Source organism: Cavia porcellus, unplaced genomic scaffold (assembly GCF_034190915.1).
Source record: "Cavia porcellus strain 051 isolate PalLab524CR breed Dunkin Hartley unplaced genomic scaffold, mCavPor4.1 scaffold_30, whole genome shotgun sequence".
NCBI classification, from domain to species: domain Eukaryota; kingdom Metazoa; phylum Chordata; class Mammalia; order Rodentia; family Caviidae; genus Cavia; species Cavia porcellus.
Genome location: NW_026947513.1, coordinates 19,596,278 through 19,620,549, shown reverse-complemented (window position 1 = coordinate 19,620,549; position 24,272 = coordinate 19,596,278). Strand labels below are relative to the sequence as shown.

The window sequence follows — 24,272 nt, the reverse complement described above, 5'->3', positions numbered from 1 at the left end:
AGAGACAGGGCAGGATGGCTCACTGGTCTGCACCTCTCCCGGTGGGCCTGACTAGGAAGTCTCTGGATCCTGTGACCGGTCTGAGGAAGCAACCGGCGGGGCTCTTGAGAGGGTTGAACGAGTTCACTTGAGTGGCTTTGAGACAGTGTCTGGCCGGGAGCAGCGCCACCTGAGTCTTAGCTGTGTTCTGATTACCGTGGAAGGTGGCAGCGGAGCCCAGAGCAGGAACTGGGTGGAGAGCATGGGCGGGCCTGAGTCATGCCCTCTCATGCTCATTGGAAGTCAAGGGCGGTCACCCTGATGTCCTTTGTGAGGCAGTTGTCCAAATTGGGCTACCGTGCACACAGTAGGCATACTGAGGTCCCTGAAACTGTGCCCATGGACTTTTCTTTCTGTACTTGGAATAAACCTAGGGCTACTGAGCTATACCATCAGCCCTTTTTATTTTTTGAGTCAGGGTTTTGCCAAATGGCTGGCCCCAAGCTTTTGATCCCCCTGCCTCAGCCTTGTGAGTAGCTGGGACTACAGCAGCTGTGCATCTGGCTTTGAGCAATGAATTCTAACCCAGTAGGTCCTGGGGATCTGAAAACATTCCACGAATCTGGTGAAGGCGGGTAAAGTGGCCACTGGTGAAGGCGGGTAAAGTGGCCACTGATGTAGGGGCTGAGGACCCCGAAATTGGTGCCACCCTGCTTTATGCAGGAAAGGCTAATTTCAGTCATCCCCGAGATTTTTTTGGAATAGTAGTGGCCTTATATTGCCTTTGTCTGTCTGTCTATCCTTAACTCAGTTCTCATTGGCAGCTCCCAGAGTCGTTTAGTGCCCCAGTGTCCCCAAGGATCCTACGCGTGCTTCCCTCGAAGAGGAGTTTCAGTTAGGCCTCTCTAACTTGCCTGCACCTGGGGTTCTGGCTGCCAAAGAGTCACTGAGGCTCAGGCCTCTCTCTGGGCTTTTCTGGGGGGCTAGAATACATTGGAAAGTCCCAAGAGCTGCTTTGTTTGTTTGAGATGGGGTCTTGCTATGTAGCCCAGGCTGGCCTCAAATGCGTGGCTATCCTCCTGCCTCAGCCTCCTGAGTGTTGGGTCAAAAGTCTCTCTTTATTCCTTTCACTCTCCCCTCTCTCCTTCTCTCCTTTCTTTTCCTTTTTTTCTGATTCAAAACAAAAGCAATCATGCATTATCTGGACCCACAGGGGGCACGCTTTGCTTTATTCTAATGGTCACGTGATCCCCTGATGCCTTTAGTGTTTTCAGCTATAGAGGACACTGGGATTACAGCTCTTCAAGATCATGTGCCTGCAGCCGTGAACCCAGGATGAGCTGAGCCACAGAGCTGCTGCCCAGCAAAGGAGGTGCTGTCAGACACCACAGGGAGCAGGAGGTGGAACCAGGATCTGGGTACTAGCTCAGGCCACATAGGAATTCACCAGCCCACGGGGCAGGTGAGTTTCTTCAAAACAGATGTCCCATTGCATATCTCAGAGTCCATGGAGCTGAGCTGCAGTAGTCTTGCTCAATGAGCATTGGGATGAGAGGAGTGAAGCTTAGGCAGCCAGGGGCACTAAGTCTGCACACCTGGATAGGTGCATGCAGGTCTCGTTGCAGCCCAAGGTGACCTTCGTGCTCCCCCATCTCTTTCACCTTTGCTGCTATTTGCACACCTATCCAGGGATCTAAGGTTATCTCTGCTCTGGGCCAAGACAGCACTGCATTCTCTGCAGAGATATGGTGGGGCTCAGGCCCATGAGGTGTTTACGGTTATGACTCGGTCCTGTTTGCCAAGTACCAGAGTAAAAGGTTTTGCTCTGAGACAGTGAGTTTGACACAAATCGTGAGCAAACAGGGGTAGCTGCAGGGCCTCGAGGTGATGCTCATAAAGAAGGTCCGCGGGGACACTAGAATAGGGTTAATAGGGAACCTTACATGACAACTGTCCTTCACTTTTCCAAGGTCCTCTCTGTCTCGCACAAGGCTGTGGTTGGAGTGGTTGGTTTAGGGGGCGCCAAAGTTCATTCTCTACAGTCAGTAGCTCAACCAGGTAGGGAGAGGCTCTTTCCTCTAGAGGCAGCGCCCAGGGCCTGCTGTCACTGAGACAGCAGGGCGCCTAATATCTCATTCCATCCCCTGCAGGCAATGATGTGCGCCTGCCTTTGATATCCCTGGAAGTCAGGACTCAGATAAACCCTGCGCATGATAGGAAGCAAATAAGATAGCAGTCCAGTGCAGGAGCAGAGAAGAGGAGGCAGGGGACAGAGACACATGAGCAGGCCTGACGCATCATCCCGGGACATCTGTCATTTGCCAGAAGCTATGTTTTCAAATTTATGATTCGGGCCAAAGTATCTTCTTTGAATTGCAAACTTGTCTGATGTTAAAGCTATTTAATAAAGCATTAAATACATTAAAGAACATTAGGGGCTGGGAATTTAGCTCAGTGGCATAAGCACCTGCCTTGCAAGCAGTCGTGAGTTTGATCCCCGGTACCGATAAAAAAAAAAAAAAACATTTATTTTATCTGGTTTTTTTGGTACTGGGGATCGAACTCATAACCTCGCACACTTGCAAAGCAAGCGCTTATGCCGCTGAGCTAAAACTCCAGCCCTAGAATATTTATTTTAAAACTCCACATCCCAACATCAAATGCGGGAAAAATGTGTTTCCTCTATAGTCAGGAATGAGACAAGGATGTCCACTAGCACCACTCCTGTTCAAGATGGGACTTGAAATTTTAGTCAGATAGATTAGGCAAGAGAAATGAAGAGGATTCAAATAGGAAAGAAGTCAAATTATCTGATTTTACAGCTAAAATAATCCTATACTTACAAGACCCTACAGACTCCACCAAAAGACTTTTAGAGCTGATAAATTCAACAAAGTAGCAAGACACAGAATCATGATTATAAAAGTCATTAACTGTCTGTACACGAGTCCTGAACAGGGTGAGAAAGAAATCAGGAGGACAGGGGCTGGAGGTTTAGCTCAGCGTTATAAGTGCCTGCCTTGCAAGCAGGCAGTCGTGAGTTTGATCCCCGGTACCGATAAAAAGGAAGAAGACAAAAAAAAAAAAAAAATCAGGAAGACAATCCATTCACAATAGCTTAAAACACACCTAGGAACCAGCTTAACCAAGGAGTTGGAAGACTTCTACAATAAAAGGTATAGAATGCCAATGAAAGAAATTGAAGGAGACACTAGAAAACAGAAATCCTTGTCATGTTCATGGATCGGCAGAATTACTATTGTTAAAGTGGCCATATTAACCAAAAGTGATCTACAGATTCAGTGCAATCCCCATCAAAATTCCAGTGACAGCTGAGTTTGAGCCTGGCCTGAACTACCAGCAATATTCTGTCTCAAAACAATGAGAAGAAGAAACTTCCTATGACACTCTTTTTTTTCTGGTACAGGGGGTCATACTCATGACTTTGTGCTAGCCAGGCAGGCACTGTGTGCTGGGCTACATCCCTGGCCCCTTCTATGACATTCTGGCAGAATTAGAAAAGAAAAATCCTAAAATTTATATGAAGATACAGAAGAACCAGCTAAGCAAAAAAAGCAAGGCTGAAACATCATAATACTTAATTTCAAATTATACCACAAAGTTATAGTAATAAAATCAGTGTGGTACTGGTACAACAAACAGTATGGTACTGGCACAAAAAGACATATAGTTCCTTAGAGTAGAATATAAACTCAATGCAACTACAATCATCTGATTCTTTGCAGGCCAAAAAAATATACTGGAAAAAAAATTTTTTTAAATCTTTTTGAGACAGGGTTTCATGTAGTTCTGGTTGGTCTTGAAATTACTGTTACCTAGGTTGTCCTGGAATTTGTGATGATTCTTCTGCCTCAGCTTCCTGAATGTTGGGATTATAGGCCACCACATCCAGTTTCTCCTGCTTTTAAAACCAGTATAATTTTCCCTACAGGACCATTCTTGAAGGCCAGTTAGCCAGAAACAGAGCCATCAGTGTTTTGCAACAGATGGTCAAAGAACACTCACACTCATGGGCAAAATGTTTGGAAAACAACTTGGCCTTTTTTTTTTCTTTTTGAAACAGGGTTTCACTGTGCAGTTCAGACTGGCCTTGAACTCACTTTGTAGCCTAGGCTGGCCTTGATCACACAGAGATCCTCCTGCCTCAGCCTCCCAAGTGCTGGGATTACAGGCACACACCACCATGCCCAGCACTTTGGAAATATTTAAAACAATTTTTAAAATAAGTAATGTTCTCCTGGGATCATCAAAATGAAATAATTCAAATAAACTATAAGCTGCATGCCCAAAGGGAGCTATTTCAATATTGCTTATGACAGAGAAAAACAATGAAATAAAATAAGCTAATTTCTATTAAAAGGGAGGGGTGAAACCAGGTGTGGTGGCATATGCCTGTAATCCCTGCGAGTTCAAGACCAGCCTAAACTGCATAATGAAGCCTTGTCTCAAAAAAAGAAAAAAAGGGGCTAAGGGTTTAGCTCAGCGGCGTAAGCGCCTGCTTTGTAAGCAGGCAGTCGTGAGTTCGATCCCTGGTACTGATAAAAATGAAAAAAGACCAAAAAAAAAAAAAAAAGAAAGAAAGAAAAAAATAAAAGGGAGAGATGACTAGGAAATCACATTTCATCATATCAGCAAATTGTTATACTGCTAAGCTAATTTTGGGGGCTAGGACTGTGGCTCAGTGGCAGAGTTCTTGCCTCTCATGCTGAAGGTCCTGGATCCCATCCCCAGCACTACAAAATAAGGATGATGATGATGATTGTAAAACTAAAAAACAGTGGGAAATATTTAAAGTAATTTTAGTTTAGAAAGGTTGGATGGGAGGGGGCTGGGGATTTAGCTCAGCGGCATAAGCGCCTGCCTTGCAAGCAGGCAGTCGTGAATTCGATCCCCGGTACTGATAAAAAGGAAAAAGACAAAAAAAAAAAAAAAAAAAAAAAAAAAAGGTTGGATGGGAACATAGAAGCATGAAAATATTTTGTTATGGTGTGGATTTTCCTGAAAATGATGTGACTCCATTTTTATTTATAATACGCCAGTGTGTATATATGCATTTCATTGACCCATTCATCTGTCCATGGGTACCTGGGCTGGTTCCATACTTGGCTATTATGAATTGTGCCACAATAAACATGGGTATACAAGTATCCTTTAGTGTGCCCACTTTAATTATTCCTTCAGGTATATATCGAGGGATGGTACGGCTGGGTTCTATTTCTAGTTGTTTTTTTTTTTTTTGAATCAGGGTTTCACTATGTAGGTCAGGCTTGAACCCCCCAGAGGATCCTCCTGCCTCAGCCTCTTGAGTGCTGAGATTACAGGCATGTGCCACCACAGCCAGCCCTCATTTATAGTTTACAGCTGGTTTTATTCATTGTCTTTTGAACTGAGAATAACCTCAGGTTGATCTAATGTTACATCTATTCACCATTTCTTTATTTTAGTATCAAGTGTTGTGCTAATTACAAATAGTCCTCTTTCAGATCTCTTACCATCCATTTGTGCACCCTGCATTCCACAAGTATTTTTTTTAACATGGAAAATCTTTATTGTAAAGACTCCCATGAGGCCACATGCTGGTGAACCCTCCTTTAGAGCTGGAAATTCAGCTACCTAAGAGGTATACAGGAGGATCACAAGTTCAAGCCCCGTCTGGGAAATTTAACAAGACCTGTGTCAAAATACAAAGTAAAAAGGGTTCAAGATAGATCAGTGCCAAGGCCCTGAGCTCATTCTCCAGTTAAGAAAACAAACCTCCCATATAAGCTACAGTGGTCCTCATGAAATCTTTGAAAACACAAGCTTTAACAGTATCCGGGTAGCACCGTTTCTTTCCCTGTGTGCCCAGGCAGCTGCTGGTGGCCGCCACACTTTCAGGTACAGATGTGAGTTTGCACTGACTTCTCGGATTGTGCTGGTGGGGGAAGCAAATCATGGCAGCTGTTGCAGCCGCCCTCTGTTACTAAAGGACACTCTGATAATTCCTCCAAAGAGGTTTCATGGGAATCGGGTCCTCTGAATTCATTCGGAAGGTGTCCTGTTTCCCCTCGATATCAAATGTCAGTTGAGCTGGACAGGGGGAAGCCGTCCTCCCGCCACGGCGTTCTGAACCGGCTCCCTGACTTCAGGTGTCCAGCATGCTCCGCAAGACGTCTGCCCGCAAGAAGCAGACTCTGCTTCCTCTGTAGGTGATTGCTTCTCTCTCTCTCTCTTTCTCACAGGAGCTCTAGAATGTCAACAGGATGTGTCTGGGGGTCAGTCTTCTCTCATCGATCATGATGGGGATCCAGAGAACACCCCCAACCTCTAGGCTCCAGTCCTTCCTTAGCTTTGGAAAGTTTTCTTCAATTATTTCTATTATCATTATTATTTTATTATTATTTTGAGACAGGGACTCCTATAGTGCCGGCTGGTCTTGCGTTCATTCTGTAGCCCAGGCTGGCCTCACGGTGACCCTCCTGCCTCAGCCTCCTGAGTGCTGGGATTACAGGTGTGCACCTTTTCCTTCTTCCCTTTTTCTTCTTCCTAGTCTTTTTCTTCCTCTCTTCTTTCTTATTCCTCTTTCTTATGCTGACTGACTCGCTAACTGCTCAGGCTGGTTTAAAATCACAATCCTCCTGCTTTGGCCTGCCAGGCTGCTGGGATTCCAGGTGTGCACCACCATGTCTGGCCCTGTGGACATCTTAAGTGCAAAGTCTGCGTCTGTTTGTCCTCAGATATACACTCGGTGGCCAGGGAAGGGCCAGCAGAGAAGGCTTGCTGAGTGGATGCCAGGGGTGACAGCTGAGCTTTGACCAGGTCGCGATGTTCCCTGCTTTAGAGAAGAAACATTTTCCAGGCTGAAGGGTGGTGGAGGTAGGATTTGAAGCCAGGCCTCACCAGCCACTTTACCATACCCTCCTGCTTTCTCTGCGTCCGGCCAGTTGTAAATTTTGAAGCTGTAGGGGACAGGCTCTTTGATGTGAGTCACAGCATGTTGTTTGATTGATTGGTTGATTCGAACACCAATATTACTGGCTCTAAGAAAGAGGCTCAGAGACCCACATGTCCATGTCACATGCTCCACAAAACTCTTGGATTATGATTTCCCTAGGTGGCTCTGAATTGCAGACATAAATAGATAATTTTTTTTCATCATGTACGAATAGGGCAGCACACCCTCCTCTTCAATTAAAACACTTTTAGTTCTTTTAATTGCAAAGTACAACACAAAGAAAATATTTTAAAACAATATGTTGGAAAAAAAACCCAATACATTGAGCCAGATGTGGTGGTGCACACCTGTAATCCCAGTTACTCTGGAGGCTGAGGCAGGAGGATCACCGTGAATTTGAGGCCAAGCTGAACTATGTATAGTTTTTGAGACACTGTCTCAAAAAATTGGGGGAAAAAAAATAAAGAGAAAAGAAAATTGAGTCCTTAGGTTTCTAGTTCACTATGATTTCCAGGCTATAATTAAATTCCTTATGAACATACTATTGTTTTTTGTAACAGGAATTGAACTCAGAACCTTGTACTTTCCAGGCAGGAGCTATGCCACTGAGCTGTATCACTGGCTTGAACATAACTTTTCCATCAAAGGTTGAACAGATGAGAAAATGCAAGGGGTCTGTAACACAAGAAGTTTGTGCAAGGGCACAAACACAATAGATCATGCACTAAGAATGCTGCTAAGAAACACACTAAGGTCCTGGAAATGGCAGTGCAAGTCTGTGATCCCAGCACTCAGGAGGCTGAAGCAGGAGGATAGATGAGAGTTTGAGCCCAGGACTGGCTACACAGTTTGTTCAAGGCCAGCCTGCACTACAGTCAGACCCTGTCTCAAAGGAAAAAAAAAGAAACACACTAAGGTGTAACAAAGTAACTAAGAGGCAGGGTTTTAGGGCTGGATTGTAGCATTTAGCTCAAATCCTCCAAGGTACTAGGTTCCATCTCCAGTACTGCCAAAAAACCCAAAAAGAAAAACGGGGAAATTGTGTGTGTGTGTGTGCACACGTGTGAAGGTGCCGAGGACCAAAGCCAGGGCCTTCGGGCTCGTGTTCATGGTTTACGATTATGCCTTTACCTCATTTCACTAGCTGGGGGCTGCGCTGAGCACATGGAGAACTTTAGTCTGTCTCTTTCCTTTTCCTGCCTTTTTCTTTCTTTTTCTCAGTACTGGAGATTGAATCTGGGGGGGCCTGAGTTACACTTCCAGCATTTATTTATTAACTTAGTTAGAGACTTGTTATTTATTGATTGATTGATTTAGAAACTTAATTGTTAATTTGGAGTCTTCCTAAATTACCCAGCCTGGGAAAGTGAACTTTCGTTCTTCCTGTCTCAGCCTCCCAGATAGCCAGGACTGCTGGCATGCTGGGCCTTTTTTTCCCCTTACAGAAAGTTATATGCATCAGCCAAAGCAGGTTTAGAGAGCCGGTTCATTTATGCCCCTGGGGTTGGACCAGGCTGGCGCCAGCTGCTGAGCAGTACTAAGCTGTGCCCATTCTCCATCTGATCTTATTTGATGTTAGCTTTTTTTCACCCTTTGTCCATTTACTTTGATTATTTGCTTAAATTCAAGCCTACAAACGTTCATTTAATAAACACAGGCACCACAGTGGCCACTGAGAAAAAAGATTATCAAACAACTCCTGTCCTCAGCTGGGCTGTGACACCAAAGAGGAGAAAGAAGTGCGGGCATGAGTACAATAACAGCAGTATAAGCTTAAATTTTGATTAATTAGAAATGAGGACTGAAACTAAATGTAATGATTCAAGTTTTGTTAAAAAAAATCAACTTTGCACACATGCTTATGCAGATACAGCAAAACCTGGAAGCAATGGTTACTTTTGGGACTTGGGGTTAAGGAATAATGAAACAGGAGACTTTTTATGATTATTATTATTTTTTGAGACAGGATCTCACTGTGTAGTCCAAACTGGCCTTGAACTCACTATGGAGCCTAAGCTGGCCTCAAACCCTGGGCATCCTCCCGCCTCAGCCTCCTAAGAGCTGGGATTGCATGCATGCAGCACCGTGCCTGGCTGATCTTTCATTTCTAACTTCATGTCTTTTTGTGTTGTGTGCCTGGCCATATCAATACATTACTTTTGTAGTTTAGAAAAATTAAGAGAATTTATTGAAACAGAAAGTTTCTGTCCCTGAATTTACCTGCTTTATGCTATGTCTCTTCAGTTTTCCCCAAATTCTAAAGCTCTTGAAGGCTACAAATAGGCTTGTGCATATAAACCCAGCTATCCTGGGTTCTGTTTTAAAGAATGTGTTTGTGGGGCTGGGGACTTAGCTCAGCGGCATAAGCGCCTGCCTTGCAAGCAGGCAGTTGTGAGTTCGATCCCTGGTACTGATAAAAAGGAAAAAGACAAAAAAAGAATGTGTTTGCCTCTGTCACAACATGCTGATGTCCAAAACAAGGTGAAAGGACGAGGCACACAATAGACAGTTGGAAAAACCGATAACAGTGAAGTCTTTCAGACTTAGTCACCTAATCTCTGGCCAAGACAGGACAGTAAGAAAACTTAGTGAATTCCTTAAATACTAACAGGACCCTGCTTCATCGGCCTCTGAATTCTCCAAAACATTTTCAAGTAATACCTTAGATCACCTAGACGACAGAATTGTCATTACTGTTCAGTAGTTTTAATTACATGCTTTTCTTTTAACATAGACTACTTTCTAATAGTTTGAGTTATCTCAGCCAATATTTTTTTTTATGGGTACCGGGGATCGAACTCATGACCGCCTGCTTGCAAGGCAGGTGCTTATGCTGCTGAGCTAAATCCCCAGGCCTCAGCCAATATTTTGATCTGTAATTAAATTTCTTTTTTTGTACCAATGATCAAACTTGTGACCTTGCATTTGCCAGGCAGGCACTTACACTGCTGAGCTAACTCCCCAGCCCTGTAATTAAATGATTTATATGACATAGTAACATAAAGTTTCTCTCAATTCATAGTTGTATCATTTTTGGTACCATTCCTATTACTTAATAATATTTTTGGATTTCCAAGTGGAAATCCAAATTTTCCCTGCATGAGAGTGTTCATATCAAATCAAGCTGTTTAAATAGGATCCCAATATTATTCTATGAGTGTTTATAATTACATTTATTTAAACTCTTGTTAATCATTCACTGAAGAATAACTTTTTCTACTTCATGGTTAGAAAAAGTAAATATTGCCTCTTGGAGGTTTTGGAATATCACTTTTAACCTATAAATAGATTTTTAAATGATTCTTGCAGACAGCAAAGGTATTCTAGTTGCAGAAACTCTTTGATGATTCCCCATCAGTAGTTCCTACCACTTATTCAAATTTGATTAAAAACTCTATAAGAATATTAGTTTCATTTTGTCTAGTCCATATTCCCTGTATTTTGCTAGAGATGTCTTAGGTTCTAATGGAGAAGGGTTGAGTTTGGAATGTGGTTACTATGTACCAGTTAATTAAATGAATTTTATATCTAATTTACTTTAAGTGATATTTTTAAATGATTTTTTATTTAAAAAATATTAAGATAAAAGAGGATATAACAAAACAGGTCAGAACAGAACAATTTAAGCAACATAGTATTTCACCACAAGACAATTTGACATAACAGTAGCTACCATAGTGTCTCTTTCCTTGAAATATTTGAGTATACCTTCATATACTATAGTATCAAACATAAAAAGACAATGTAAAACCATTGAAGAGAATGAAAGTATTAGAGTATTCAGAACCAAACAACAGAAAACAAAGCTTACTATATTATCTCCTTGTCTATAAAATATTTTGTTTATACTATCACATATAATAAAATCCAATAAGATACAACATGATAAAACTGATGGGGACAGAAGAACAAAAGCTTGGTGGGACTTCAAAACAAGATGATATTAAATCATCACTAGTTATTATAATGTCTTGTTTTCTTCAAAATAGCAGTTCATTTTAAATGATATGGTTAAAGACACATATATGTGATTCAATATCACTATACTGTGACATCAAAGTATTGATCAAACAAAAATTGAAGGGACTGGGGATTTAGCTCAGCAGCATAAGCACCTGCCTTGCAAGTGTGTGGTCGTGTGTGGTCGTGAGTTTGATCCCTGGTACCGATAAAAACGAAAAAGACAAAAAAAAAATTGAAATCATGGGACAAACAAAAAAGTTGTATTGTGAGCCAGGATAAACAATTCATAGATTTTTTTTGTTTTGGGTACCAGGGATGGAACTCACGACCATGCTTGCAAGGCAATTGCTTATGCCCCTGAGCTAAATCCCCAGCCCCAGGTTTTTTTTTTTTTCTTTTGACAACCTAAAACATGTTGGGATGGTCTGGGGCTATAACTCAGCAGCATAAGTGTCTGGCAAGTGCAAAGTTGTGCCATCACATCCAGCTATGTTTTGGTTGGTTGGTCAGTTGAATCGATTGGTTAATTAAAACTTTATTTGTAGACAGGGTCTCATTACGTAGTCCAGGATGGGCTTGAAATTGCAGAGATCTTCCTGTCTCAGTTGCAGGAGCTCAGGGGTGCACCACTACACTCAGCTTGCTTTTTTTAAAATAGATGAAGTCAAGTTGAAATTTTCTTTTGTACCATAATTGAACTCATGACCTTGAGCTTGCCAGGCAGGCATAGTGCTGCTGAGCTATATTTCTGGCCTTTAAATTGAACATTTTTTGAGTCAGTATTAAGCTCAAGTGACTGACATGGGTTTTGGTGTTATAAATTGTTCCTTGTCAATGGCATTAGGTGGTTGATTCATGAAGTCTTACCAACTCGAATTCAGACAGATCAGATTTGAATTTTGATTCTGACACAGCTTTGTAACCTTGGCCAAATTTCTCTTGGTTTTCATTTTATCAGTTGTAAAACTGATTTAATAACATCTATTGGCAGAGTTGATTCGAGAATTAAAGAACGTATGAAAGGGGGCTGGGGATTTAGCTCAGCGGCATAAGCTCCTGCCTTGCTAGCAGGCAGTTGTGAGTTCCATCCCTGGTACCGATAAAAAGGAAAAAGATGAAAAAAAAAAGAACGCATGAAAAATACCTAGTATGTTTTTCACACTACAACAGTCGTGATTGGATTGAGGGTGTAGTTTGGCTCTTAGCCTGTGAGAGGCACTGAATAGCCCCGCATAAAAGATAGGGTAGAATGTAAAAAAATATCCCTACTAATCATCTCAGTCCTTGCCTGTAGGAATGAAAACCTCTGTTCTCCTCCTCTCCTCTCTTTTTTTCTTTTCTTGTTTTGGGGGGACGTGGAAAGAGAAAGTAGTTGCAGGTGGAAAGTAACTGATTTTTTTCTATTTTTGTTTTGTTTCATTTCATTTTAACTTTATTTTTCTGGCCTTTATTGATAGAAAAGCTTGACTAATTCTTTTTAGATTGACAAAAATTAATTTTGGTATGTTACTTTCTTGCAACTCAATTTTAAAAAGGAAGTTTTTGCAGCCAGACATGGTGGTACACACCTGTAATCTCAGTACTTGGGAGGTCGAAGCAGGAGGATTGTTTTGAGTTTGAGGCCAGTCTGGGCTACAGAGCAAGACCCTGTCTCAAATAAAAAGTTTTGTTTTTTTTTAAATTCCTTTTTAAATAAAAATATATTTCTTAAGATCCTTGAGGATTTTGCTTCCAGATAAGGAAAGCAGCCAAAAAGACTCTTGCAAGTATTTTCATTTCCAAATATCACACTCACACCTCAAGATGCTGGTGCAGGGTCGGCCGGAAGAGTCCAGCGGATGACATTTGATCCACTTCTTGTACCCAGGGGGCTCTGCAGCCTGGATGTTTCTGAAAGTAGTTGCAGCAGTTTGTTGGCAAAGGTTTAACTATTTGTCATGTGAGTGTATCCTTTGCGGCAGTTTTTACAGTGGTGACAGTACTTTTGTTTAAGAATTTCAATGGAACATTTAAGCAGAGAACTGTATAAAGGTGTTTGTTTTAATTTTTTTTCCTTCTTGCTTTGTTTTGTTTTTTGAGGCAAGGCCTCTCTATGTAGTTCAGGCTGGCGTTGAACTCAGTGTGTATCCAAGCTGTCCTTAAATTCACAGTGATCCTCCTGCCTCAGCTCCCTGAGTGCTGGGATTACAGATGTGCAGCACCACCCCAGACTAAAGAAGTATGTTTTATTTTGCATTACTTTTATCTATAAAATCTTCTTATTGTCATAATACACAAAAAATTGGAAGAGCAATATAATGAACCCCCATAAACACAACATTCAGCTTTAGCAGTCATTGAACTTCAGATTGGTTCAAGGTTGTTTAGTTTTTATTTTGGCAGTATTGGAGACTAAACCCAAGTCCTCTCATAGAGATACACGCCAAGCTCTTTTTAAAATATTTCATTTTTAGACTTTGAGACAGGGTCTTCTTAAATTGTCCAGCCTGGCCTCAAACTTGAGATACTTTTGCGTCAGCCTGCTGAGAAGTTATGGTTACAAGTGAGACATCACATCCATGAAAACTTTTTTAGAAAATAGAAACAGGGCTGGGGATTTAGCTCAACTGCCTAAGCGCCTGCCTTGCAAGCAGGCAGTTGTGAGTTCGATCCCTGGTACCAATAAAAAAAGGAAAAAGACAAAAAAAGAAAGAAAAAAGAAAATAGAAACAAGCACACAGGGGGTTGGGGACTTAACTCGGCAGTATAAGCACTTGCCTGGCAAGACCAAGGTCATGAGTGCACTCTCCCGTACAAAACAAAAACAAAATAAACAAAAAACCAAGCATACAGAATTGATTTGCATGTGTACAAAACAAAAACAAAATAAACAAAAAACCAAGCATACAGAATTGATTTGCATGTGGTGGGCATGGTAGCACACAACTGTAATCCTAGCACTAGGAGGCAAAGGCAGGGGAGCTTTGAGTTGGAGCCCAACCTGGGAGCTAATGAGTTCAAGGCCAGCCTGAACTGCACAGCAAGACCCTGCCTCAAAAAGACAGTGTGTGTGTGTGTGTGGGGGGGGGAATTGATTTTGTATGTATTGATAAATGCCAGTGTGTGTATGTGCGTGCGTGCATCCGTGCCTTTGTGTGTTGGAGCAATCCACTTCTATTCCAATGCAGGAACAAAGCAGATCTTCCTTCAGTTGAAAATAATCAGGTTAATTATCTGTCAGATGCCTAACTCACGTCTATGTTGTGTGAGTTTCCCTGAAAGAAAGGTGCCAAGAAACACTAAGACCAGTTTCCCGGAGGAGCTGGGAATGCAGTCCTCTCCCAAATCCATGCAGCCGTGCTCTGTTCCAGGCTCTGCCGGGCGTGGACAGCCCCGCCTCAGAGAGAGCCACCTCCGGAAGCCTTGAGGAATCTAGAAAATCCTGTGGTTCTTGGTTTGTGATGCACAAAAAAGTGTTGACATGTTTACACATCTATGTTACTGAAGATTGTACAATTCATTTAAAATAAATTTAAAGGGGCTGGGAATTTAGCTCAGCGGCATAAGCGCCTGCCTTGCAAGCAGGCAGTCGTGAGTTCGGTCCCTGGTACTGATAAAAAGGAAAAAGACAAAAAAATAAATAAATAAATTTAAAATATCCAGACAGTAAATTATGAATAGTTAAAATGCTGATATATAAACATAAATACAGCCATTTTGCATCTCAAAATAATGTACTTAAGATTTTTTTACTTTTGTGGGAAAAATCATTCTCTTTCTTTCATTTCCTTTCCTCTCTCTCCCTCCCTTCCTTCCTTCCTTTCCTTCTCCCAACAGGGTCTGGCTGCATAGCTCTGGCTGGTCTCAAACTCTCGGTCCTCCTGCCTCAGCCTCCCAAATGCAGAGACTGCAAGCATGTGCCACCAGGCCCTCCTTATGAGATCTTGTGAAATGACATAAAGGATTTGGCTTTAGGACTAACTTTACACTGACATGCTGAACGAAATTTACACATTTCCTATTGTTTTCCAAGCCTGATATTCCTCTTTTTACACTGGAGGTGACATTAGGTAGAGCGAAAATGAGTTTTTAAGCCGGGCGTGGTGGCGCACTCCTGTAATCCCAGCACTCGGGAGGCTGAGGCAGGAGGATCCTTGCGAGTCCAAGAGCAGCCTGGGCTACAAAGTGAGCTCAAGGCCAGCCTGAACTGCATAGTGAGACCCTGTCTCAAAAAGACAAGAAAAAAAGAAAAGAAAAGAAATGAGAAGTTATATATTTACTTTAAGGGTATCAAAGTACTGGTTCTGCCAGGTGTGTGATGCATGCCTGTAATCACAGTACTTGAGGCTGAGGCAGGAAGATCAAGCTACATAGTAAATTCAAGGCCAGCCTGAACTAATAGCAAGGATCCTGTGTCAATCAAACCAACCAACCAACAATGCTTGGTTTTCTGATTTTGGGGGTCAAACTCAGGGCCTTTCATGTGCTAGGGAAGCACTTTGCCCCTGAACTACATTCCCAGCCCTCTATATTGAGACAATCCCTAGATTGTCCAGGCTGTCCCGGAATTTGTGATCATCCTGCCTCAGGAGTACTGACATGTGCCACCACACCTGGCTTCAAGGCATATAAAGAAAACTGTGTTAGTAAATAGTATATGTGAGACTTGAATTGTACAAACAAACAAACAAACAAAAAACCACAGAAAACCCAACATGAAGTGATACACCAAAGCCCCAAATTGTGTGAAACTTCAGTACCAACAAGTAAATATTGCATATGTCACATTTTGTCTGAATTCCTGAATTTCGCTTCTCAAACAGCACAAGTTTTTTTTTTTTTGTCTTTTTCCTTTTTATCGGTACCGGGGATCGAACTCACGACTGCCTGCTTGCAAGGCAGGCACTTATGCCACTGAGCTAAATCCCCAGCCCCCAGCACAAGTTTTTTACAAGCAAATTTAACGTTTTGTTCATAAATAATTGGTGTTTAATGTGAGAGAAATAGTGAGGGGGCAACTCTTTCAAGTGTTTCACAAATGTTGAACCCAAGGATAATAGGGGTATGTGAAAAGCCAAACTAGCTACAATCATGTTGGTGATAATATGTCATTTCCTCTTCACATTTTTTAAAGCATTGTTTGCTCTCTAAAAACATAATAGCAAACAAATTTAAAAAACCCAAAACCCTGAATAGTCAAGCCAGGCATGGCAGTGTACACCTGCAGGCCTGTAATTTGGGAGGCTGAGGCAGGAGGATCACTGTAAGTTTAAGGCCAGCCTGGGCCATATACGTAGGGAGATCCTGCCACAAAACAAACAAACAAAAACAGGGACTGGGGATACGGGTCAGTGGCACAAGTACCTGCCTGGCAAATGCAAAGTCATGATTTTGATACCTGATATGAAAAAAACAAACAAACATAGAATAGGCTGTAAATTAGTTTTTAGTTTGTGTATACTGGTTATATATCTAGTGAAAATCTTGAAGCTGTTTTATAAAATTATTATTATTTTTTGCCCTTCGAACTGGTCATAGTTCAATGTTCCTTGTGTTGTGTTGTGTTTTTTGTTTTGCTTTTTGGTACTGATGAGGAACTTAGGACCCTGGCAGTATGCTACACACATTCTCAGCTCCCTTTAAACGTTTTTGTTTTGAGACAGGATCTCACCACATTGCTAAATTGCCCAAGCTGGGCTTGAACTTTCGACCCTCCTGCCTCTGGCCCCTAGACTGCTTGGACTGCAGTTGTGCATGACCATACCCAGGTTCCCTTTTGTTCTTGCGCTTCACGACTTTAACCAGCTCGCTCTCTGGTAAATATAAGTCAGTGGTTTTCAAGAGGTGGAAAGAGGGGAAAGAACCCGAGCACCACGGGACATTAGACAGCGTCTGGAGACATGTTTTGTTATCACAGCCCTGCGAGCAGGGGTGCTGTGCCAAGGGGGTGAAGAGCTGGGGTGGGGTGGAGCCCACCAGGGAATTGAGATCAGGGAAGCTGCTCCACGCTCTGGGAGTGCAGGACAGCCCACCACAGGCACAGATTATCCAGGTCCAGCTGGGTGTGGCAATCCCAGCACCGGGAGGCTGAAGCAGGAGGATTGCTGTGAGTTCAAGGCCAGCCCGGGGTACATAGGGAGACCTTGTTTCAAAAAACCCAAACAAACAATGAAAGTCAAAAGTGGCAAGGCTGGGAATCCCTTGAACCCTGTCGGCAGCACGCATCTGTGGAAGATGGAATGTTAGAGCCATGAGGCGGTCACCAGCCTGGAGGAGCCAGCAGGCTTTGGTGGGGTACAGGCTGCACGAGTTCCCGTCTCCTGAACCTGCTTGTCTCCCCAGGCGCATCCCCCTGTTCACTCAAAGTCTCTAGTTCAAGGAGAGATCTGTACAAATTTCAACCATTTCACACATTTCTTGATTTAGAAAGAGTGAAATTGAGTATCCTTGCCATCTTGACTGGTGGGAACCCTGGGGCTTTGCTGGTGTGAGGGATGAGGGCCCAAACGGCCTGAGCTGTCCACAGGATTGTCAAATGGGACTTTAGGAGGAAGAGACTTTTCCTCTCCAGCAGAGAAAATGCCACGGACCTGCAAGAAGCAGGGACTCAGAGGCCAAGATAAGGGGCCGCCTGGGGGTGTCCTGGTTCCTGAGTGCCTTCTGCCCTGTGCTCTGCTGACCCGGCCAGGAAGTTGCTCCTTTGTGCTTCAGCCATCTTGAGCTAGATCTGTCATTTGCAACCCAAAGTATTGTCACTGAGGCAGGTCTAGATTAGCACAGGCAATATTTCAGCTACTCTTTTTGTTTGTTTGTCTTTTAAGATACGTAGTGCAGGCTACCCTAAAACTCATGGTGATCCTCCTGCCTCAGCCTCCCAAATGCTGGGATCACAGGTGTGCACCACCACACCCGTCTGATGTTTCAAGAATTAGTAATAATGTCAGGAAACCTGGTGTTTGTTTTTTGATTACTAAGTTTAAAGGAGAAACCCTATACTACTCATTTACCAATATTTATATAAAACCGGTGAGTCTCAGAGGAGCTCAAAGGAGAGGACTTAATCCTAAGAGATCTGAAATAATGTAGAGGCAGTCGCCTTCTTAGAAGGGCCTGATGTGGGGAAAGCAGGACTAAGGGCGTTCAGCTGGATGGAGCAGGCTCAGGGCTAGTGCAGAGGGTGACAGGGTGAATCAGGGACACATGAGAATCAGCAGCGCATGAAAGGGAACTTGAGGGCCAAAGGGTGGCATCTTCAATGAGAGGGGCCAGTGACCAGAAGCAAAGCCTAAATGAAAGATGGGGTATATGTTTTGCAGGTGTTGGTGAAAAGAATGGGACTTTATCCAAAGACTCCAGGAGCCACGATAACATTTTCACGGGAAGCGCTGCTGCCCGTGAGAAACGTCCCTCTGTAACGTGGGGTAATTAGAGTTCTCTGGAAAGGCTGCTGTCAAGATTACAGATAATATTTAAAAGGCTGATAGCAGAGCCAAAAAATGTACCCACGTTCTGTTCCAGACCCTGTTAAAAGTCAGAGCCAGCGTCTGTTAGTAGGTGGGATTATGAGCATTTTACTAGAGGCTTAGACTTGCTCGAAGGTGATCACTAGATCTACAGAAACAGGAGGCTGGAAATTCCTGGTCAGCACTGACAGCTGCTAGACCAGTCAGGTTCCCTCCAAACCAGGACATTCAAGCTGAGATAGAATTTCTGAGATCATTTCAGAACAAAAAGGATTCTGACAGCCACTGTGGAATTTTTTCAGTGTCTGAGAATTAGGGAGCAGTCTATAACCTCCTATAAATTGAGTTTTATGTTAAGTGTATGCGTATTTGTGTGCACGTGTGTGCATGCGTGTGTGTGCGCATGTGTGTGTGTGTGCATGCGTGTGTGTTTTAGGGATTGAAAGCAGAATCTTCTCACTGAACTACACCCCAGATCTTTTGTTAATTTTGTCTTTTGAGATAAGGTCTAGTTAAGTGATTCAATTGCCCAGGCTGGGTTCCAATTTGCAATCATCCTGCCTCAGCCTCCCCGAGTGTGGGGATTACAGGCATGTACTACCATGCCTGGTTTATGTTAGGTTTATTTAACTCAATAAACATTCTTGGACTAAAAGATAATCCTAAAGAATGTTTCTTTAGAGGTCAGAAGGGGGAACAGTAAGGAAAAATACTTCACTACAACAACAACAACAACAACAAAATCAAATAACTCTTTTTTCTCTGTAAGTGCAGAGGGGATGAGTGGAGAAACAATTCACCTCAGGCTACCAAATCACTGACAGAGCTCTCTCTGGTGGAAAGGTCATTGGGTTACACAGTGTATTTCATTTTCAGACTGATTTCAAGGGACCTCTCACACCATTTATTTAATCTGGTGCTTTAGAAATTTTAAGTAAATAAAAGCAATGATTTGGAAAACACATTTAAAATAATAAAGTTTGTCACTCTCAGTGCTAATTTTGTGTAAAAGTCGGAAGTTATCTTAAATTAAAGGAAAATGAAAAACATTAAAATATATTTTATGAGCTGAATTTGGAAGCAGTACCCGTTTGTTAATTAACACTTTTTTGTGTTCTTATTGGATAGCCAGTTAAGTCTTTAAAGTAATCTTTAGGACATATTATTTTTAAGAATATTGTAATTGTTACTATTTTCTCCAGGTAACTGACACCTGTTAATAATTTAGGTTTTTTTCTTACACAAAGGTTAAATCAACACATACACACTGTGCATTTGCATAGGAAACTTTTAAAAGAATATATGAGAAGCTACTATTAATAGTAATTTTCTCTTGGGATTAGGTGGAGGGAGGGAAGGGTTTAACTTTTTTAGTTATATCTTTGGGAATCCTCTGGCTGAATGATTTGAGGCTGACAATGTGCAGCGAATGTGTGTACCATTGTTGCCCCCGACTGATGTGTTTTGAAGTTTTGTTTTAGTTTTTTTCTTTCTTCTTTTTTTTTTCTTTTTCTTCTTGAAATAAAATGGATTTGAAAGAAAAAAATACCTTTGGCAAGGATTTGATTTAAACAGCTTATGTGAGTATGGATGGTTTTAATAATTACAAGAGCTAGAAATATTAAAATTAATATTTTTCTAACATATGCATTATCTTGATAGCTAAAAATTTTTTTCCCATTTAAGGTCTTACTTAGTAAAATAGTATACTCACACATCTAATAATATGTTCTTTATACAACTCTGTTCAAAGATGAGAAAATGGCCTTGAAATCATATTATAATCTGTTTTACAAGGTTAGAAGTGACAGAAGCCACAGTCCTAGCTACATATACAAAAATTCCAGAAAAACAAATAGAAGAAAAGAGTTAGAATAAAGTACTTCTATGTTTCTGTACATTCTTTATATAATATTTAACATTTGATTCTTAAATTACTCCTTCTAGCAAGTAAATATTAATGCTATTAATATTTTTTCCTTTTCAAAATCTTTTATTTTTATGTATTTATTTTTGGTGCCAGGGATTGAACTCAGGACCTCACACTCGCCAGGCAGTCACCTAGGCTGCTGAGCTAAATCCCTGGCCCTCCTTTTCAAAATCTAACAGATATCAAGAATAATTTTTCATAAGTAAACTTTTTGACTGAAAAAGGTAAATATAATTCTATTCTTAACCCTCAATCTGTGGCTATGTATCTCAAAAGTTTATAAAACATCACTTTTTAAAATTATTTAATTATGTTATCATTTATAAATCCCATTCCACAGAGGCTGTGTTTTATTCTGTAACCTTGGGAAAATTATTTAATTGTATTAAGCTTCAGTCTCCTTGTCTTTAAAATGGGAATAATAATCATAAGACCCAACTTGTAACAGTATTGTGAGGATCAAATATATTAAGGTGCATGAAAATCCTAATGTAGGCTATGCTGCACAGTAAACACTCCATAAATATTAGCTATTGTTCGGCTTGGATTTTCACTGTTGTTTTGAGAAGTTTGATGCTTCACCAAATAAGCTCTAGATTTTGAAATACACTGCCTGAAAATACTTAGTAGAGCACATTTTGCTCTGGATTTATATTCACTGTTTAACTTGTAGAACCATTCATCTCATGCTTTCTGCCAAATAAAATCAAGCATAGAGTACATTCATCTCAATTTCTGAACCTAGTACTACATGCCAGCTAACACTTGTTTCTCTTACTGTAGCTAAGTTCCACCAAGAAGGGCAACGTTTGAAGTGGTTGTGCCTCCCTGTAATTCTATATGACAGTCAGAAAAGGGTTCCAGCAATTAAATGTATACAATAACAGTAAACTCATAGGCTCACATTCTAATGTATAGCTATAGACTTTTTAAAAAATGATCTCAAAGGGGCTGGGGATTTAGCTCAGCGGCATAAGCGCCTGCCTTCCAAGCAGGCAGTCGTGGGTTCAGTCCCCAGTACCGATAAAAAGGAAAAAGACAAAAAAAAAAAAAAAAAAAAATGATCTCAAAGTACAACTTTGGAGGAAACTAATTGGATTAGCACATTAATAACAACTAGGGATATAAAGCGTGCTCTACTTTAAATACACAAATTGAGGCTAGAAGTTGTGAATTAGCTTACAGTTAGCTGCGCTGATTTCAATACAGAGAACCACTGAATTGTCTGGTGTTCCTTTCTAACACCTTCTACATTCCGCAGCTATGCTAAGGAGCCAGACCCACGGTACCTTGATCAGGTTGTGTCCCACGGTGTAGACCGTTGCTATGTCTCCCCTTTCTCCCGGAGCGTGAATCCCTGTTCCATACCCATGCCAAGCAACCAGATAGGGGTTGTGAATTGTAATCCAATATTTGACACGGTCCCCAAATGCCCGGAAACAGTACGTGGCGTAGTCATTGAAGATATCTATCATGGATTCATTTTTCCACCCCCCGTATTTTTCTTGCAGGGCCAAAGGCAAATCCCAGTGGTACAGAGTAACTATAGGCTGGATGTTTCTCAGCACCAGAGCGTCCAGAAGGGCATTGTAGTATTGCACACCCTTTGCATTGGCAACTGCTGCCATTCCATCGGGGAAAAGCCTTGGCCAGGAAATTGAGAACTGATAGGCAGAAACTCCTAAAAAATCCAGAGCTGACAGGTCTTTTTGCAGAAACGTGTAGCTGTCACTGGAACCCCCAGTGCTGTTGACACTTTTCAGGCGTGTGTGGACGAAGTGGTCCCAGATGGAGGGTCCTTTCCCATCCTCCTGCCAACCCCCTTCCACTTGAAACGCTGCAGTCCCCACGCCCCAGAAGAAGTTTTTAGGGAAGGTGTCATAGAGGAACAGCTGACTTGCGTTCACCGGGCTCGCGCTGGGCTTTCTAGACCAGACGGCTCTTCCCTCTCCGGACAGCCCGGCCGCGGCGGGGAGCAGCAGCAGCAGCAGCAGCAGCGCGGCCCTCGGGACATCTTCGCTCCCGGGCGGGCGCCGGGGAAGCCCATTCATTCCGGAGGCGGCGCGGGCCCGGCGTGCTGCACACCGCCGCCTGGCTGCGGCTCTTATCGACGCCTCGCTCGCTCGCTAAGGCGTGGGGCTTGGCTCTGTCAATGATTAGCCCGCTGCTAGCCCCGGGATGGGGCGGCAGAGCCACGTAACTCCAGGGAGGCGGCCCTCTGGCCGTCAGCGACGCGTCCTCCTCCTGCTCCGCACCGGACGAGGGCGATGAAAATGCCCGGGGGTAGGAAGACTCGACTGAGTCACCCAGACCGTGCGCGCCAGGAAGAAGAATGGCATTATGCTTGTGGCCTTGCGTGCGCACGCTAATCTTTTGAACATTATTGAATAAAGTGTATACCTTTCCTATTCTTAGAGTGTTTTGAATGGGAACTTTATTGTCTTACATTTCAGGAGAACTAACCCTGTATGCAATCAGAAGCATCTTACATCTCACTCATCATGAACTAGGAAACATAAGGCCTCACACTTCCAAAAAAATCACATTTCTCAATGATGTCTTGGTAAATGTGCACTATGTTAAGAAAATGATAAAACTATTGACAGATTTGAAAGAGGATTGGAATGAAGAAACCCAGCAGTTTCTGGACAGAACATTGAATACTTTCCAATTTAATTTGTAAGTGCACTTTTCACCAAACTCCTTTAATCTCAGATTTTAGTTTAAAAAATTATTGAGGTTCATTTGAAAGATCAATAGATATTAATTATAAAAAAAGAAACTATGAAGTCATAGACTATCTTCAGATAAAAGACCACAAGAATTTAAGCAGTATGATTATGGAATAAAGAGAAAGAAATGTTAGGGGCTGGGGATTTAGCTCAGCGGCATAAGCACCTGCCTTGCAAGCAGGTGGTTGTGAGTTCGATCTCTGGTACTGATAAAAAAGAAAAAAAAAGAGAGAAAGAAATATTATTTAGAATACCTAGCTTCCAGAAACATTTTATTTATATTTACTTATCTATGTATGTATTCATGTACTTGTTTATTTTGAGGCTGGGTCTCACTATGCAGTTCAGGTTGACCCAAACTCACTGTGTAGCCCAGGCGATCCTCCTGCCTCAGCCTTACAAGTCACTGAGATTACAGATGTGTGTCACCACACTGTTACATGTATTTTTGTAGTAGTATTACTTATAATAGGAACTTTAAAAATAATTTGAAGGGGGCTGGGGATTTAGCTCAGCGGCATAAGTACCTACCTTGCAAGCAGACAGTCGTGAGTTCGATCCCTGGTACCGATAAAAAGAAAAAAGAAAAAAAAAATTGAAGATCTATCCATTAAGCAAATAATTGTCTAAAGCATTGAATATCTCTTTGAAGGTACTTGGCTTCATTTGAAAAGAACATGTAGTAGCTTTAGAAAGTTTAACGAAGATGTGGTGCTGTACCACTGTAATCTCAGCACTCTGGGAGACTGGGGCAGGAAGACCAGCCTGGGCAACTTAGTGACTTAGTGAAAACTTGTCCCAAAGTAAAAAACGAAAAGGGATGGGAATGTAGCTCAGTGCTAAGGCCCTAAGTTAAATATCCAGTACCAAATAAATAAACCCATAAACAAATAAGAGTCTTAAAGTAGGGATAGAGGAATAGCTCAGTGATAGAGAGCTTGCTTAGCATGCATGAGGTCTTCAGTTCAATCCTCAGTACCACAAAAAGCAAAAAAAAAAAAAAAAGTTTAAAATAAGAAACTACTCGAGAAGCTGGGCATGGTGGCACACGCCTGTCATCCCAGCACTTGGGAGGCTGAGGCAGGAGTATCACTGCAAGTTTGAGGCCAGCCGGGGCTACATAGTGAGTTGAAGGCCAGTCTGAACTACATAATGAGACCCTGTCTCAAATTTAAAAATACAAAGTGGGGGGAAGACCACTGGAAAAAAAATCAAGACAGTAAATTGAATAATCTGTACTAATCAGTGTGATAAAAATGATGTAATAAAAA

General features: G+C 42.0%; 1 protein-coding gene across 1 annotated transcript in view; it reads right to left on the bottom strand.

Annotated features, from left to right (window-relative positions):
- Nucleotides 1-22,430, bottom strand: part of Klb (klotho beta) — a 34,844-nt gene extending 12,414 nt beyond the window's left edge. Inside the window, exon 1 of the mRNA XM_013154553.2 lies at nt 21,559-22,430. Coding sequence (XP_013010007.1) covers nt 21,559-22,320 — 762 coding nt within the window. The 5' untranslated portion in view covers nt 22,321-22,430. The remainder of the gene's footprint in view (nt 1-21,558) is intronic.
- Nucleotides 22,431-24,272: the final 1,842 nt, after the last annotated feature.